At 49.0% G+C, this 19,337-nt stretch overlaps 1 protein-coding gene across 3 annotated transcripts in view; it reads left to right on the top strand.

The window, feature by feature from the left end:
- Positions 1–19,337, top strand: part of LOC142301281 (ADP-ribosylation factor-like protein 3) — a 107,100-nt gene that overhangs the window by 60,650 nt on the left and 27,113 nt on the right. For all 3 annotated transcript variants that reach the window (XM_075342310.1, XM_075342308.1, XM_075342309.1), the window contains one exon: positions 5,976–6,161. In XM_075342310.1, the coding sequence (XP_075198425.1) occupies positions 5,976–6,161 (186 nt within the window). The remainder of the gene's footprint in view (positions 1–5,975; positions 6,162–19,337) is intronic.

Raw genomic sequence — 19,337 nt, 5'->3', positions numbered from 1 at the left:
ATGCCTTGCTTGGACACGTGCACCTTGGATTGTGTGCCGCCTGGAACTTCTGTTTCTGGCTTAATTAATAGAAACGGGCGAATAGTAACTACTTGTGTTCAGATAATACTTGCTGAATACCGAGTACTATTCCAGTATTCGTCACGAGAAGAAAAATGCACAGGCTCTCCATTGACTTGCATTAGGTTCGTTATTTGTGATGGATACTGGAATAGTACTTTGGGATTCGTTACAAATAATCCAAACATGAATAGTTACTATTCGCTCATTACTACGATTTAAGAAGCGTTAAGGCTGCTTTACACCTTACGATATCACATACATTATCGAATGCGATCGTACCCGCCCCCATCGTATGTGCGGCACGTTCAATTTGTTGACCGTGTAGCACAAACGATTATTTCCCTTCACACGTACTTACCCTTCCATACGACCTCGATGTGGGCGGCAAACATCCACCTCCTGGAGTGGGAGGGACGTTCGGCGTCACAGCGACGTCACGCGGCAGCCGGCCAATAGAAGCGGAGGGGCAGAGATGAGCGGGACGTAAACATCCCGCCCACCTCCTTCCTTCCGCATTGCCAGCGGGAGCCGCGGGACGCAGGTAAGATCTGTTCATCGTTCCCGGGGTGTCACACACTGCGATGTGTGGTACCTCGGGAACATTGAACAACCCGACGGGCAATTTTAAGGAAATGAACGATGTGTATGCGCTGAACGGTTTTACGTTCAATCGCAATCGCACGTAGCTGTCACACGCTACAACAACACTAACGATGCCGGATGTGCGTCACTTACGACGTGACCCCGTCGACACATCGTTAGATTTGTTGTAGCGTGTAAAGCCCGCTTTAATCCCCATACAAGAGGCCAAACTCACATAGCCTCCTACAGAGAGGAAAATAAGTATTTGATACTCTACCGATTTTGCAAGCATTTCCATCTACAAAGAATGGAGAAGTCTGTAATTTTTATCATAGATACACTTCATCTGTGACAGAATAAAAAAATCCAGAAAAATCAGATTGTATGATTTGTAAATAATTTATTTGCATTTTATTGCAAAAATAAGCATTTTATACAATAAAAAACAGAACTTAATATTTTGTACAGATACCTTTGTTTTCAACTACGGAGGTCAGATTTTTACTGTAGTTTTCACCAAGTTTGCACACATTGCAGCAGGGATTTTGCCCCACTCCTCCATACAGATATTTTCCAGATCTTTTAAGTTTTAGGGTTGCCACTGGGCAACATTGAGTTTCTGCTCCCTCTAAAGATTTTCTATTGAGTTGTACTGAAGTCTGGCTTGGCTAATCCAGAACAATGAAATGGTTCTTATGGAGCCACTCCTTAGTTGCCCTGGCTATTTGTTTCAGGTCATTGTCATGCTGGAAGACCCAACCATAACTCATCTTCAATGCTCTTACTAAGGGTGAAAAGAAATAATTGCAATTCATCCTACCCATTAGTTTGTCCATAGCTCTACTAATGCACAGCCTGAAAACAGAGATCACATCCGGACACTGGCAAGAAAAAAGAGAAAAACAGCCAGCACCAAAATCCTCAAAAATAAAAAACATTTCTTTACTTTTTCATTTTAAAAAAAGAGTATGCAAAAGTGGAATAAAAAATGTGATGCCCTGGACTAGCCAGGTAGTCACAGGTAGACCCCCTGCACAAACTCCAGCCCCTAATCAGGTGACAGCAGCCAACCTACAAAACTCTTGTCACCTCTTTCAGTGTTCAATGGTCACACCAAGGGGCGGAGCCAGGCGGTTGGCCACGCCCACCTAGGAGTCCAGAGAGCCTGAGACAGGAAACAGTTAGTGAGTTGAGTCAGTACAGTGAAGTGGAGTGGAGGTCTAGTCAAGTGCAGCAGTCCTGAGGCGTCAGGTCTGCAGCGACAACACTGACCGGTGCCGGGGTGGTAGCCCTGGTACCGTGGCAAGGAGGCAGACGGTGTTTGCCGCCTGCAGGATCCGGGAAGACGGCTGGTGGAACCGTAAGGGACCAGGACAGGGTAGTGGCCCGCCGGTACCGAACCGGGGAACCAACTGGAAACCAGAGCACCAGGAGGGGTACTCAGACCCAGAACGAGGTCCAGAAGCCACTGGACCACGTCAAATTCACTGATTGAGGTCTGGACCTTAGGTCCTTTCCCGTCCCAAGACCTGAAAGGTGGCAACAGCCCACTGAGGGGGATAGAAAGCCACCACACAGGCAGAGAGATCCCACGTGCCAGCGCCTGCGGGCAAACGGGTTCCCCGACACACATCAAGCCGGGGAGCGGACTACCGTTGCTGAAGCATAGGCAGTCGAGTTCTACAAAAGAGGTGCAGGAGAAAGGCGGGAACCACCAACCTGAGAAAGGGGAAAGCGCAGCCAGCTGTGGGCACCGACCACCATACTTTTTGGTTTACCAGAGACTCCGGTGTATCTGTCATAGTGAGTACAACAGTGCCCTCGGGCCGCGTACTGCACCACACCATCTCCCCCGCACCTCACAACCACCGGGCCCCGGGACCATCACCCACTACCCACGGAGGGGTCAACACCAGGCTGCATAACATCGTCCCCGGGAGCCTAGTTAACGGCAGCGGTGGTGTCCACATTCACCACAACCCGTGGGTGGCATCACGAACTTACATCACTAAATGCCACGGCCTCGGCTGTGAACCTTCACCACCGAAATCCCTACACGTAGCGCCAACTCCCTTTCAGAGCAACATGACCCCCGGGTCCGGGAGAAGCTCGAGCCACCCACCGACGAGTACGGATCCGAGCTGCTCGGCAGCCGGCCGAGCCCCGGGGCGGGACAAAAACATAGTGTATCCTTACATGTTTCAGACCTCACAGGGTCCTTAGTCATAGCCTACAGATTCAGAAATGATACACACATACAGTTTATACAAAACAGGAAACAGGGAAAGATCTTTCCCTGTTTCCTGACTTGTGTATATGTGTGTATCATTTCTGAATCTGTAGCGTATGACTAAGAACCCTGTGAGGTCTGAAACATGTAAGGGTACGCTATGTTTTTTATTCCATTTTTGCATACTCTTTTTTTAAAATGAAGAAATAAAGAAATGTTGTTTTTTATTCTTGAGAATTTTGGTGCTGGCTGTTTTTCCCTTTTTTCTTGCTCTTACTGAGGGAAGGAGGTTGTTTGCTAAAATCTCGAGAAACAAGACCTCATTCATTCTCCCTTCAAAACTGTGCAGTCGTCCTGTCCCCTTTGTAGAACAACACTCTCAAAGTATGATGTTTCCACCCACATGCTTCACAGCTCAGATGGTGTTTGTGAGGTTGTACTCATCTTTCTTCTTCCTCCAAACACTGCTCTTTTGCTCTCATCTGACCACATGCCTCTTCTAGATCATTCAGATGGTCATTTGCGACTTCAAACAGGCCTAGACATGTGCTGGCATGAGCAGAGGGACCTTGCCTGCCCTGCAGGATTTTAGTCCATGATGGCGCTGACGGTAATCTTTGAGACTGTGGTCCCAGCTCTATTCAGGTCATTGACGAGGTCCTCCCAGGTAGTTTTGGGCTGATTCCTGACCTTTCTCAGAATTACCCTTAAGGCCGCTTTACACGCTACGACATCGCTAATGCGATGTCGTTGGGGTAACGGAATTTGTGACGCACATCCGGACGCATTAGCGATGTCGTTGTGTGTGACACCTATGAGTGATTTTGAATCGTCGCAAAAACGTTCAAAATCGCTCATCGGTGACATGGGGGTCCCTTCTCAAATATCGCTGCTACAGCATGTACGATGTAATTCGGTAGCTCCTGCGGCAGCACACATCGCTCCGTGTGACGCCGCAGGAACGAGGAACATCTCCTTACCTGCCGCCGCCCGCAATGCGGAAGGAAAGAGGTGGGCGGGATGTTACGTCCCGCTCATCTCCGCCCCTCCGCTTTGATTGGGCGGACGCTTAGTGACGTCGCTGTGACGCCAAACGGACCGCCCCCTTAGAAAGGAGGCGGTTCGCCGGTCACAGCAACGTCGCAGAGCAGGTAAGTAGTGTGACGGGTCCGGCCGATGTTGTGCGCCACGAGCTGCGATTTGCCCGTGTCGCACAACCGATGGGGGCGGGTACCCGCGCTAGCGATATCGGTACCGATATCGCAGTGTGTAAAGTGGCCTTTACCCCACAAGTTGAGATCTTACATGAAGCCCCAGACCGAGTAAGATTGACAATCATCCTGTGTTTCTTCCATTTTCTAATAATTGCACCAACGGTTGTTGCCTTCTCACCAAGCTGTTTGCCCATTGTCTTGTAGCTCATCCTAGCTTGTGCAGGTCTACAAGTTTGTCCCTGGTGTCCTAAGAGTTCTTTGGCCTTGGCCATGATGGAGAGGTTGAAGTGTGATTGATTATGTGGATATGTGTGTTTTATACAGGTAACGGGTTCAAACAGATGCAATAAATACAGGTAATTAGTGCAGAGTAGAAGGGCTTTTTAAAGAAATAATAACTGGTTTGAGAGAGTCAGAATTGTAGCTGGTTGGTAGGTGATCAAATACTTATTTTATGCAATAAAATGCAAATTAATTATTTAAAAATTATACTATGTGATTTTCTGGATTTTTGGAGGGATTCTGTCTGTCACAGTTGAAGTGTACCTATGATGAAAATTACAGACCTCTCCATTTTTTGTTGGTGTGAAAGCTTGCAAAATCGGCAGTGTATGAATGTTTTTCACGTTGTACATTCATGCCATATACACACTAAAATAACACGCAATTTTTCAGTTCATATAATTTTATTATATTTTTATTTATTTACACAGTTTATTAACATTAATTTGGGGGTTTTTTTGTCATCTGGACATCCATATAGGGCTGTGGGTAGATTTACAAGTCCATGATTCCCTTTACATCTCTGCGTTCTAGACTCTCTTGTTTCCATTATAACATCCAAAATTTTTTGTGGGTTTTTTTTAGTTCCTTTTTTCCTTTTAATTTTTATTTTTGATTTTTAATGTCTATATTGTTGGGAAATTCGAAATGCTGTACCTCCAGGATATTTCAAACTGTAATTTGATGAATTAATCTGTAAATCTTGTTGCCGTTATTGTAACAGTTGATGATCCTGCCAGTATTTGAAATACAGTGGGCGGTCCTCTGACGTATCTGTACATGTATATACAGTATATATAGGCTCTTTCTTTATTATAGTAGATTATTGATGTTTCTTTGATTACCTGATGAAGGAGACAGTGATCTCTGAAATGCGTTGACCTGAACAAAGAATAAAGAGATTAAATAATCAACATTGGTTCCTCTGGTGATAGCGTGGCATACACCCGATCCCCCCCGCTTTATGTGTAGAGGTCAGTGCTGGACAGACTACTGACAGCCAATTGAGTGTGCAGAGGGCGGGGCTGGACAATGAGGCCGAGCGGTGCCAGCTCTGACTGTGAGATTTGGCAACCAAGGACAGGAAAAAGTCAAGCTGCATTAAACAAAGTGGCTGCAAAGAATAAAGAGATAATTCAAAATAAACAAACATTAAAAACAAAAAAAAAATATGTAGGGGTATTTTAGATGACAATACAGCACAGATTAGCTTTAAAAAATGTTTGCAGTTTATGTCGGACAACTCCTTTAAGTGCAGTGTTGTAAAGCAACGCCACAATCCCAATGTTACATGACACGTCATTGCATAGACCTTGCTTAAAGCTTTATCCCCTCCAACTCTGTCTGTGAAAAATAACTTTAATAGCCATACAGGAGGGTGGTCATACTAAATGTAAAGTTTAGACACTGTCTGAATTTAGACTACCTTATGTGTATGGGCAACTATATTATGAAACAATATGGACTAAATCTTCCACACTCCTAGCAATACCAATGGCTCTGTCTCACTTGAAAGCTAAATTTTCCCATACAGATGATGTGTGGGATTATTATGTTGATTACAGTATGAACACCACCCTATTGTGACTCTTTTTTATATTTAGGAGCTGGCAGAACTGGTAGAAGAGGAAAGTCTACTTGGTGTCCCGCTTCTGGTGTTTGCAAACAAACAAGACTTACTGACTGCTGCTCCTGCTTCAGAGATTGCTGCTGGACTGAACCTGCACACCTACCGGGACCGTACATGGCAGATCCAAGCCTGTTCTGCGCTCTCAGGAGAAGGCATCCAGGTAAAATGCTAATATCAGAAACTACAGCTGATGTGTATTAAGTAGGCAAGCGTGCACCCCACTGCTCGATGATCGAATGAGCATCAGGATGCTCAGGCTCGCTCTATACTCGGACGAGTATCCTTCATGCTCGAGCGTCATACACCCTGCATGTTTCGTGGCTGTTTTCAGCCACTAAAAATGCAGGAATTACCTGACAATCACGTTAATGCCGTAGACATGTTGGCTACTGGCATTACTGTGATTGGCCGGCTGCATTGCATTATTGGGTCTATACACAGTGACACAACATTTGGCTCACTCTCCCCGGGAAACAGTGTAGGAAAAGCTGCTGGGGAAGGGATAGTGTATTAGTGATTATTGCCTTACAGTCCTTGCTTCAACATAATATATTTTATTCTCTAATAATACCACTGATAGCTGAATTTAGTGTAGGGAGAGCTGCTGGAGAATAGATAGTGTATTAGAGTGACTATTACCCTACAGTCATTGCTGCTGCAAGGTAAAATCAAAAGTCCTTTACAATGCTAAATCTAATCTATTCTATTCTCTAATAATACTCTGATAGCTGCATTTAGTGTAGTGAGAGCTGCTGGATAAGGGATAGTGTATTAAAGTAATTATTGCCTTAGGGGTACTTTGCACGCTGCAACATCGCAAGCCGATTGTAGCGATGCCGAGCGCAATAGTCCCCGCCCCCGTCGCAGATGTGATATCTTGTGATAGCTGCCGTAGAGAACATTATCGCTACGGCAGCTTCACATGCACTTACCTGCCCTATGACGTCGCTTTGGCCGGTGACCTGCCTCCTTCCTAAGGGGGCGGGTCGTGCGGCGTCACAGCGACGTCACACGGCAGGCGGCCAATAGAAGCGGAGGGGCGGAGATGAGCAGGACGTAAACATCCCGCCCACCTCCTTCCTTCCTCATTGCAGGCGGGACACAGGTAAGGAGATGTTCCTCGCTCCTGCGGCTTCATACACAGCGATGTGTACTGCCGCAGGAACGAGGAACAACATCGTACCTGTCGCTGCAGCGAAATTATGGAAATGACCGACACTACACAGATCACCGATTTTTGACACTTTTGCGATCGTTTATCGGTGCTTCTAGGCTTTACACGTTGCGACGTCATTACCGGCGCCGGATGTGCATCACTCTCGATTTGACCCCGACGATATCGCAGTAGCGATGTCGCAACGTGAAAAGTACCCCTTACAGTCCTTGCTGCTGCAACGTAAAACCAAAAGTTGTTTTCAGGGCTAAGTATAATTTACTCTATTCTCAAATATTACCGCTAATAGCTGCATTTAGTGTAGGAAGAGTTGCTGGAGAAAAGAGAGTGATTTTTGCCTTACAGTCCATCTGCTGCAATGTAAATCCAAAAGTCCTTTTCAGGGCTAAGTCTAATCTATTCTAGTCCCTATTAATACTGCTGTCAGCTGCATACCTAATTACCTAATTTAAAATGAGCAAGTCATACAGTAAGGCACAGGGAACTGGACGTCCCACTAATAGTAGTGCACTCAGAGTCCGTGGCCGTGGGCAAGAGCTAACTGTGCCTGCTGCAGGAGCACAACAAACACATTCACCATCTAGACTTATCTTCCTGTCACACTTTGCAGGGGGCTGCAGGTATCCACTCTTGGAAACAGAACAGTGCGAATAAGTGGTGGGTTGGATAGCAGATAGTGCTTCCAGTCTGATTCCCTGCATCGTCCTGTGTTTTGCATGGTCCAGTCTCACTAGCCAAGAGCCTGGACCACATAATCCTCTACCTGATCCTCTTTTCTCCCACCATGGTAAGTCCCAGGAGGCAAGTGATCCCACACGCTTTACTTTCCAATTATTGCTTCTTCTAGCCTCTTGCCTTGCACATTTCAAGAGGGACATGAAAAGATCATGTGCAGTGATGCCCAAATATTTGAGGAGCTACGGTCAGAAGAAGACGATGGTGGGGAATAGCAATTACTGTCTCAAGTGGTGGATGATGATGACACACAGTTGCCAAAAAGACATGTTGTTAAGTCAACAAGTCAGGAGGAGGACCAGAGTGCGGAAAGAGGAAGACGAGGTAGTGGATGATGAAATCTCTGACTCAACCTGGGAAGGTGGCAAGTAGAGCAAGGACAGCAGTGCAAAGTTTGAGGGATCTGCAACACTGAGGCAATGGGATGGCCAGAGGGTGAAGGTGGGCAACCGTTCCCCAGAGCACCCACATGTATTAAGTTTCCCTCCCAAGGTTTAGGTGTTTCCCCAGGTTTTTTCAAGAAAGTACAGGTGACAAAAGAATGGTCATTTGCAACCTGTGCCATGCTGAGATCAGCGGGGGCCTGACCACTACCAGTCTGACTATCTCCAGCATGCTCAGGCACATGTCATCAAAGCACTCGACTAGGTGGTCCGAACACATGATTGCGCAATCAGTGTCTGCGGGTGACACCAATGCCTCTTGCCCTGTGCTACATGTTTGGTAATACCCTCTCCAGGACGCAGACGCAATTGCCTCCTGCCCTGCACCTGTCGCTGCAAATTAGCAACCACCATTAGCAACTATGTTCACTTCCTTTCCGTACCCCAGGTCTTGAAAGGAAAAAAGAAATACCCAGCCACCTAACCACAGGCCCAAACAGCATTAAATGGCCCCATTTCCAGACTGCTTACTCTGATAATGTTGCGGTTTAAGTTTGTGGGCACTGAGAGTTTCAGCAACCTGATGGTAGCGGCTGTCACTCAGTACACAGCCGTCATTATTTCTCCCAGTGTGGCATCCCAGCCATACACAAGCACATAAAATTACCCCTGCCCTGACCAATACAGTTATTGGGAAGGTCCACTTAATCACCAACACATGGACAAGTGCTTATGGCCAGGAATGATATATATCCCTGACAGCACACTGAGTGAACCTTGTGAAGGCCATCACCGAATCGGACCATTGGACGGCACACATTATACTGTGACGCCCTGGCCTATCAAGTCGTCATAAGGGTGCCGTTCAATCTGCCCTTCTGCATGGTACCCGCTCCTCCTTGGTTACGGGTCCTGTCAATTTGGTGTTGCTACCAACAGGTGTACATAAATCCTGAGGAACACTCTGCACCACACCCATCAACCACCCATTGGGCAGCCTGAGGGGAATAGGGACACCCAGATGGGGGATGGAAGAGGGAGGGCAGAGATGTCAGTAGTTGAGAGGAGTAGAGTTGAGCAGTGAGACAGCAGTGACAAGTCACGCTGTGGAGCTGGGCTCCTGTACCCATCCCAGGTGCCAGACGTTGGCCTAGCCAGAAGGAGCTGGAACCCCGGTCGCAGGGGGTAGTGACAGGGGGCACGGTGCTGCTACAAAGAGCAGGCCGGCTGCCTTGTGCTACAACCGGGCAGGGGCCAGCGCACAACAGGGTACGCGGACCCTAGGCTGGGAAGTAGCAGCCCAGTAATTCACCCGATGGGAACGGAGTCTTCAGGAACCGTTCCCCACCCTCTCCAGAATCGGGGTACTAGCGCAACGAGGGAGATAGGACTTCCCAAAATCGTCCAGTAAATCCCAAGCGTGAACCCTGAGAGCAGGCTCACCTTGCTAGCCACGCAGGTGAGCGGGACCCGAGTAGTCTTAGGCGAAAGAGATCCACCAAGTTACACACAGTACCAAGGGACAAGGCTTCAGACCAACCAGCAACACCAAAGGGGCACGGACCCAGCGTGCTCAACCAAGAGAAACAGAGCATTCAAGAGTTTGGTTTACCTGGTGTCAGCGTCAGTGATTTTGGACTGTGTGAGTACCCGATATCCCTTCACCCCCGACGAGTTCCCCACTCCATCCCATCACCGGGCCCCGGGACACCAGGCCCCTACCCATGGAGGGGTTAAACATCCTGCTGCTTTAACATCGTCACCGGGCTCCCCAACCTGCAGCTGTGGTCTCTCACATTACCACACACCGTGAGTGGCGTCACGAACATTATCCCATTCACCACCCAAAACACATTTCCCCCTTTTTATTTCCGAGGTAGCCACGCGACCCTGCCTTGTATCCGGAGACCCCTTGAGCCACTGCGGATCCGGGTCCGAGCAGCCCGTCGGCTGTCACGGGGGCGGCACACTACTGACACCTACAATAGAGAATCTTAGTTCCATCAGGATTTTCCTCACATCCTACACCAGTTTCTGCACCTCTTCCTCATTTTCCAACTCCAAATTATTGCGTCTATCAGTGGCAAGCTGGAGACAAAGCAGCACTGCCTCAATGAAGTGACAACATTCTCTGCTGAAACTAATTTCTTTAGGTGACTAACAGCACACTGCTGCAGAGTTGTTGAAATGTTTAACAGGCAAGACAGATCTGTTCACCACTGAATCTACAACCAAGAATAGTCATGTGTGATAATGGTCCTAAATTGGTGGCGGCTCCGAAGATTAGCAAGCTTGCACATGTACCATGTCTGGCCCAAGTGCTCAACTTAGTGGTTCTATGGTTTCTGAAAACCTAACCAGATTTGCCTGAGCAACATGTAAAGATTAGTGATGAGCGAGTACTAAAAAGCTCGGGTGCTCGAGGCTCGGGCCGAGCATCCCAAGATACTCGTGTACTCGGCCCGAGCACCGAGCCCAATGTTATCCTATGGGAGACCCGAGTATTTTTGTGAAATGACCACCGGCAGCATGTAGAAACCCTAAAAATGGCAAAAAAGTCTCAGAAGAGTGCTCAAATGACATGGCAACAGCATGGGGAAGACCCCTTGAAGCATTTATCACTCAAAAGTCACAGCTGTGAACAATTTTGTCTGCGTTTTACGCCATTTTTACGGACTCACCAGAAAACCTTCCAAAATGACACCAAAATGAATTTTCATGGCGGAAATGTTAAGGGCACATACCCAATAGTGAGATAGAGCTAATGTATGTTACTTTTTGAGATCAATACATGAAAGATTTTACGTAAAACATTGTGTGGCACTCCGATGTCCCTGAGAAGAGACGTACATAAAGGCCTCTGAGTCTAATGTGCCCATTTTGAGGAACTGAGTCTTTGTAGTATTTTCCTTTGCCAGGGCACTCCAAAATTGTGAGGTTCACCAATGACCCTGCATACAGACGTGCATGAGGGCCTGTAAACCTGAAGTGCCTATTGGAAGGAAGTGGGTCTATTGTAGTATAGCCCTTAGGCAGGGCAGCCAAAAATTGGGAGGCTCCACGTTGTCCCTGGATAGAGACGTGCATGAGGGCCTGTAAACCTGAAGTGCCCATTGGAAGGAAGTGGGTCTATTGTAGTATAGCCCTTAGGCAGGGCAGCCAAAAATTGGGAGGCTCCACGTTGTCCCTGGATAGAGACGTGCATGAGGGCCTGTAAACCTGAAGTGCCCATTGGAAGGAAGTGGGTCTATTGTAGTATAGCCCTTAGGCAGGGCAGCCAAAAATTGGGAGGCTCCACGTTGTCCCTGGATAGAGACGTGCATGAGGGCCTGTAAACCTGAAGTGCCCATTGGAAGGAAGTGGGTCTATTGTAGTATAGCCCTTAGGCAGGGCAGCCAAAAATTGGGAGGCTCCACGTTGTCCCTGGATAGAGACGTGCATGAGGGCCTGTAAACCTGAAGTGCCCATTGGAAGGAAGTGGGTCTATTGTAGTATAGCCCTTAGGCAGGGCAGCCAAAAATTGGGAGGCTCCACGTTGTCCCTGGATAGAGACGTGCATGAGGGCCTGTAAACCTGAAGTGCCCATTGGAAGGAAGTGGGTCTATTGTAGTATAGCCCTTAGGCAGGGCAGCCAAAAATTGGGAGGCTCCACGTTGTCCCTGGATAGAGACGTGCATGAGGGCCTGTAAACCTGACGTGCCCATTGGAAGGAAGTGGGTCTATTGTAGTATAGCCCTTAGGCAGGGCAGCCAAAAATTGGGAGGCTCCACGTTGTCCCTGGATAGAGACGTGCAAGAGGGCCTGTAAACCTGAAGTGCCCATTGGAAGGAAGTGGGTCTATTGTAGTATAGCCCTTAGGCAGGGCAGCCAAAAATTGGGAGGCTCCACGTTGTCCCTGGATAGAGACGTGCATGAGGGCCTGTAAACCTGAAGTGCCCATTGGAAGGAAGTGGGTCTATTGTAGTATAGCCCTTAGGCAGGGCAGCCAAAAATTGGGAGGCTCCACGTTGTCCCTGGATAGAGACGTGCAAGAGGGCCTGTAAACCTGAAGTGCCCATTGGAAGGAAGTGGGTCTATTGTAGTATAGCCCTTAGGCAGGGCAGCCAAAAATTGGGAGGCTCCACGTTGTCCCTGGATAGAGACGTGCATGAGGGCCTGTAAACCTGAAGTGCCCATTGGAAGGAAGTGGGTCTATTGTAGTATAGCCCTTAGGCAGGGCAGCCAAAAATTGGGAGGCTCCACGTTGTCCCTGGATAGAGACGTGCATGAGGGCCTGTAAACCTGAAGTGCCCATTGGAAGGAAGTGGGTCTATTGTAGTATAGCCCTTAGGCAGGGCAGCCAAAAATTGGGAGGCTCCACGTTGTCCCTGGATAGAGACGTGCAAGAGGGCCTGTAAACCTGAAGTGCCCATTGGAAGGAAGTGGGTCTATTGTAGTATAGCCCTTAGGCAGGGCAGCCAAAAATTGGGAGGCTCCACATTGTCCCTGGATAGAGACGTGCATGAGGGCCTGTAAACCTGAAGTGCCCATTGGAAGGAAGTGGGTCTATTGTAGTATAGCCCTTAGGCAGGGCAGCCAAAAATTGGGAGGCTCCACGTTGTCCCTGGATAGAGACGTGCATGAGGGCCTGTAAACCTGAAGTGCCCATTGGAAGGAAGTGGGTCTATTGTAGTATAGCCCTTAGGCAGGGCAGCCAAAAATTGGGAGGCTCCACGTTGTCCCTGGATAGAGACGTGCATGAGGGCCTGTAAACCTGACGTGCCCATTGGAAGGAAGTGGGTCTATTGTAGTATAGCCCTTAGGCAGGGCAGCCAAAAATTGGGAGGCTCCACGTTGTCCCTGGATAGAGACGTGCAAGAGGGCCTGTAAACCTGAAGTGCCCATTGGAAGGAAGTGGGTCTATTGTAGTATAGCCCTTAGGCAGGGCAGCCAAAAATTGGGAGGCTCCACGTTGTCCCTGGATAGAGACGTGCATGAGGGCCTGTAAACCTGAAGTGCCCATTGGAAGGAAGTGGGTCTATTGTAGTATAGCCCTTAGGCAGGGCAGCCAAAAATTGGGAGGCTCCACGTTGTCCCTGGATAGAGACGTGCATGAGGGCCTCAAAACATTGTTCCCATTGCAAAGGAGCGGGTCTCCTGTCGTTGTAATGTCCATTCTGCAAAGAATGGGCGAAAAAATTTACCACTGGGGGTATACCTGAAACAAAGGCCTAACTCTTGTAACGGTCATCATGGTGGCGCATGAGGAGAAGGAGGAGCAGTCCAGCGATTATCCAAAGTCCAGAAGTGTGTACCCATGGGTGACTGGAGGTACATGGCAAATTCCCGTTACAAACTTTAAATTGCTGGTGGTGTGGTGAAGTCTGGCCCAATCCAACCCTTGTTTATCTTGATCAGAGTCAGCCTATCAGCATTTTCAGTTGACAGGCGGGTGCGTTTATCTGTAATGATTCCACCTGCGGCACTAAAAACACGCTCTGACAAAACGCTAGCGGCAGGGCAGGCCAGGACTTCCAAGGCGTAGAGAGCCAATTCATGCCACGTGTCCACCTTGGATACCCAATAATTGTAAGGCACAGAGGAATGTCGGAGTACAGTTGTTCGATCTGCAAGGTACTCCTTGAGCATCTGGGCAAACTTAGGATTTCTTGTGGCACTACCCCGCACCTCAGGGGCTGTGGTACGTGAGGGGCTGAGAAAACTGTCCCACATCTTAAAGACTGTTCCCCTACCTCTGGCGGATTGGACTTGTGCCTCTCTCGGCTGTACGCCTTGGTTGTCCACTGATTCCTGACCTATGCCGCTAGCGTTTTGTGAGGGGGAATGCTTTGCCTACTTCCGTGACTATGGCCTTCCGGAACTGCTGCATTTTGGTTGACCTCTCCGCCTCGGGAATAAGAGACATAAAGTTCTCCTTGTAGCGTGGGTCTAACAGTGTTACCAACCAGTAATGATTGTCGGCCAAGATGTTCTTAACGCGAGGGTCACGAGACAGGCAGCTTACCATAAAGTCAGCCATGTGCGCCAGACTCTTAAGAGCCAGGACTTCAGTAGCCTGACCAACACGATGACTGAACATGCTGTCCTCCTCCTCCTCCTCCTCCTCATCTACCCTGTCCTCTGGCCAGCCACACTGAACCGAGGATATGACTGGTGTGCATGTCATATCCTCAATTTGGCCGGAGATTTGCTCCATGTCTTCATCCTCCTCCTCGTCATAGTCCTCCACTGCACGTTGTGATGAGACGAGGCTGGGCTGTGTGTTATCACCCACACCCACTACTGTTTCTTGCTGCAACTCATCGCGCTCCGCCTGCAATGCATCATGTTTGGTTTTGAGCAGAGACCGTTTTAGAAGGCAGAGTAGCGGTATGGTGACGCTAATAATGGCGTCATCACCACTCACCATCTTGGTGGAGTCCTCAAAGTTTTGGAGGATGGTACATAGGTCGGACATCCATCTCCACTCCTCAGGTGTTATGTGTGGAGTTTGACCCATTTCCCGACGGCTTAGGTGATGCAGGTACTCAACAACTGCCCTCTTCTGCCCTCTTCTGCTCACATATCCTGACCAACATGTGCAGAGTTGAATTCCAACGCGTGGGGACATCACACACCAGTCTGTGAGCCGGAAGATGCAAACGGCGCTGAAGCAGTAGGTGACTTTCGAAAATGTGCAGACAGGCGGCGAACTTTTACCAGCAGATCAGACAGCTCTGGGTATGACTTTAGAAACCGCTGAACCACGAGGTTGAGCACATGGGCCACGCATGGAACATGTGTCAGCTGGCCTCGCCTCAAAGCTGCCACCAGGTTCCGGCCATTGTCACACAGGACCTTTCCTGGCTTTAGGTTCAGAGGTGTGAGCCAGTGATCTGCCTGCTGTTTCAGAGCTGTCCACACCTCTTCTGCATTGTGGGGTTTGTCACCTATGCAGATTAGCTTCAGCACAGCCTGTTGCCGCTTCGCCGAGGCAGTGCTGCAGTGCTTCCAGCTTGGGACTGGTGTGGAGGGTACAGTGGATGAGGATGCGCAGGAGGAGGAGGCTGAAGAGCATGACATTCCGGAGCTGTAGAGTGTGGGTGAAACACTGACTGAGGTAGGGCCTGCAAACCTTGGTGTGGGAAGGACGTGTTCCGTCCCTCGCTCAGACTGGGTCCCAGCTTCCACAATATTAACCCAGTGTGCCGTCAACGAGATGTAGCGGCCTTGCCCACAAGCACTTGTCCACGTGTCTATGGTTAGGTGGACTTTGGGTGAAACAGCGTTGTTCAGGGCACGTGTGATGTTTTGTGACACGTGGTTATGCAACGCGGGGACGGCACACCGGGAGAAATAGTGGCGGCTGGGGACCGAGTAACGTGGGACAGCTGCCGCCATCAGGTCGCGGAATGCTTCTGTCTCCACCAGCCTAAAAGGCAACATTTCCAGCGCAAGCAGTCGCGAAATGTTAGCATTTAGAACTGTGGCATGTGGGGTGTTGGCAGTGTATTTGCGCCTGCGTTCAAAGGTTTGCTGAATGGATAACTGAACGCTGCGCTGGGACAAGGACGTGCTTGATGATGGTGTTATTTCTGCGTAGGCAACTGCAGGTGCAGGACCGGAGGAGGCTTGTTCGCAGGCAGCATGGACAGGGGATTGGCTCGCATGCACAACCAGCGAAGACGTAGCAGTGACATCAGCAAGCACTGCTCCTCGACTCTGTTGTACTTCCCACAAAGTCGGGTGCTTGGCTGACATGTGCCTGATCATGCTGGTGGTGGTCAGGCTGCTAGTTTTGGTACCCCTGCTGATGCTGGCACGGCAGGTGTTACAAATGGCCTTTTTAGAATCATCTGGAGCCAACTTAAAAAACTGCCAGACTCGGGAAGACCTAACATTTGTACAGGCACCTTGTGTCGTGTTGTTGTTCCGGGGAACGGTTGCCTGACTTCTGCCTGGAGCCACCACCCTGCTTCTTACTGCCTGTTGGGATGCTACACCTCCCTCCCCCTGTGCACTGCTGTCCTCGCTCTGCATATCCTCCTGCCAGGTTGGGTCAGTTACTGGATCATCCACCACATCGTCTTCCTCTTCCGCACCCTGCTCCTCCTCCTGACTTCCTGACAATTGTGTCTCATCCTCGTCCACCCCTTGTTGAGACACGTTGCCAACTTCGTGAGAACGTGGCTGCTCAAATATTTGGCCATCTGTACATACGATCTCCTCATGACCCACTTCAACATTAGCTGGCGAGAGGCCAGAATGTGCGAATGGAAACGTGAACAGCTCTTCCGAGTGTCCAAGTGTGGGATCATTAATGTCCGAGGACGTGTACTCAGCCTTGTGGTAGGAAGGAGGATCAGGTTCTGAAATGTGTGGTGCAGTATCACGGCTACTGACACTTGAACGTGTGGAAGACAGAGTGTTTGTGGTGGTGCCAATCTGACTGGAAGCATTATCCGCTATCCAACTAACAACCTGTTGACACTGGTCTTGGTTCAAGAGCGGTGTACTGCTGCGGTCCCCAAGAATTTGGGACAGGACGTGCGAGCGACTAGATGTGGCCCTTTGTTGTGGCGAAATTAGAGCTTGCCCACGACCTCGGCCTCTGCCTGCACCACCATCACGTCCACTTCCTTGTTCCTTGCCAACGCCCTTGCGCATTTTGCAATGCTGTGCTGACGTGTATTCACTAGACTTGGGCGTTATATCCAAGTTTGTGCAAATCGTGCACCTGTACGCTGCCACCGACAGGCACACACGTGCGGTTTTTAAATGCAAGCACGGACGCACTAAGAACCTAACAGGTTTTAGGAGCAAAAATTAATGAGAACTCTGACACTATCAGCCACTGCTGACTGACGTGTATTATGCACTACACTTGTGCGTTATATAATAGTTTGGTAAAAACGCACACAAGTGCACCTGTACGCTGCCACCGACAGGCACACACGTGCGGTTTTTAAATGCAAGCACGGACGCACTAAGAACCTAACAGGTTTTTAGGAGCAAAAATTACTGAGAAGTCTGACACTATCTGGACTGTTTTAGACTGTGTACACCAGCCCCAGATATGATGAAGGCTGGTATACGGTCACCACTAGGAATGGCTATATACCCTGCCTGCCTGCCTGTATACTGCTACAATAGTCCTAACAAGGACTCTTCTGGTCACTAGCCTGTATTCCGACCTGTCTATACCCTGCCTGTATACAGCAACAATAGTCCTGAGAAGGACTCTGCTACTGTACTCCGACCTGGCTATACCCTGCCTGCCTGTATACAACTACAATAGTCCTGAGAAGGACTTTTGGTCACACTGTTTGCAGCCCTGCTACGGAAATAGCTATAAAGGGCCGCAAACCTTTCCCTGAAGCAGCGACACTCTCCCTGCACTGACTGTCTGGATGGCTGTGAGCAGAGCACAGCGCGCCGGCCGGTATAAAGGCTCGGTCACGCTGTGCGGGCCGGCCAATCACTGCAATTCCACAACTAACAGGGCTGTGGCATTGCAGTGGTCTGCCAGCCAATCCCTGCATGAGGGCTGGCTCTCAAAAGAGCGCCAACATGCAGGGATGAAGACCACGAGTACAGCACGAGTATCGCGAGATTACTCGGTCCCCGCCGAGTAGCCCGAGTACAGTGATACTCGTGCGAGTACCGAGTAGTAACAAGCATGCTCGCTCATCACTAGTAAAGATACGCCACTTGTGCACCCATTTCTGCAAGTCAACTACAGCTGCCGCAGGACTGGCAGCGCTTGCAAGTTCCAGCTCAAAAACTGATGTCCCCATGCACTGGAACTCCATATTACAAATGTTGTTGTTCAGCGTAGATGGCCTGATGAGGAGGAGGAGGAGAGGGAGGGGGAGATGGAAAGTCATTCTCCTGGTGGGGACAGGGAAGTCTTGCCTGTTGAGAGTCTGGCACACATGGCTGACTTTATGTTCTTCTGTCTTTCCTGATTGATTGCTCTCCGTGAGAGAAACAAAATTAAAATTTTGTAGTTGTGATACCTTTTATCACAACTACAAAATTTTAATTTTGTTTCTCTCACGGAGAGCAATCAATCATTTTTCAACTGGCTAACACGGTACCAAAACCTTTTTCTTTTAACTCTGTCTTTCCTGTGACCCGTACATTATACGCTTTTGGGCAAACAATGATTAATGGTGGTTCACCCATCACAATAAGAAGAACTTTCCATCTATCCTTCCTGCAGTGGCTAGGGCTAGGAACAGGAACATGGTGCAATACCAGAAGGCCCTAGTTGAACAATTAGTACAAAAATTCTCATCTAACATCACTGGTGGCTGAGGTCATAGTTCCATTGACAACCATGAAGTAGAGACGAGGGAGACACACACCAGGTCCAGCAGAGGCAGGGAAACACTGTCAAGGGTCTAAGAAGCTTCTTAACAATCAGCACTTACAAGTTAATTCTTCTTATTTGTAATTTATTTTCATTTCCATATTTTCAAAAGAGCAATATACTTCTTAAACATTGTGTCTGCCAATCCATTACTTGTGCACCACAAAAAGAAGGAGTGACTGCCTGGAATATTGGTGTGAAGACTATCAAAAGTTTGGGACAGTTTCATTAGACCCTGATGCATGGAGTACTCTGACAAGGAGGGAAAAGTTTCGGAAGATGATGAAGGAGTATCTAGCTGACCATACTGGTATTCTCCATGATTCCTCTGTGCCATATAACTATTGGGTATCCAAGCTGTACACATAGCATGAACTGTCCTTCTATACCTTGGAGGTGTTGGCTTGCCCTGCCACTAGCATTTTGTCAGTGCCGCGGAGGCATAATAACTGATAGGTGCATCCAGGCTCGGTCTGGCCAGCCGGGGTACTGGGGAATCCCCCGGTAGGCCTCGGGCCCTCAGTGGGCCCCTGTGCCTTAATTAGTGGGGAGCTGTGTACAGCGCCGCGGGGCCGCCGGTTTTTCACGTCCGGCGTTATGTGCGGCAGACTGGGCAGGGCCCCGATGCTCTGATGGGCCCCCCTCCCACGCTCTTAGGGCCCCCCAGCCTTTCAATTACAAACTGCAGCA

Source organism: Anomaloglossus baeobatrachus, chromosome 4, assembly GCF_048569485.1.
Source record: "Anomaloglossus baeobatrachus isolate aAnoBae1 chromosome 4, aAnoBae1.hap1, whole genome shotgun sequence".
In the NCBI taxonomy this organism is placed as follows: domain Eukaryota; kingdom Metazoa; phylum Chordata; class Amphibia; order Anura; family Aromobatidae; genus Anomaloglossus; species Anomaloglossus baeobatrachus.
This window is presented reverse-complemented; position numbering and strand designations above follow the sequence as displayed.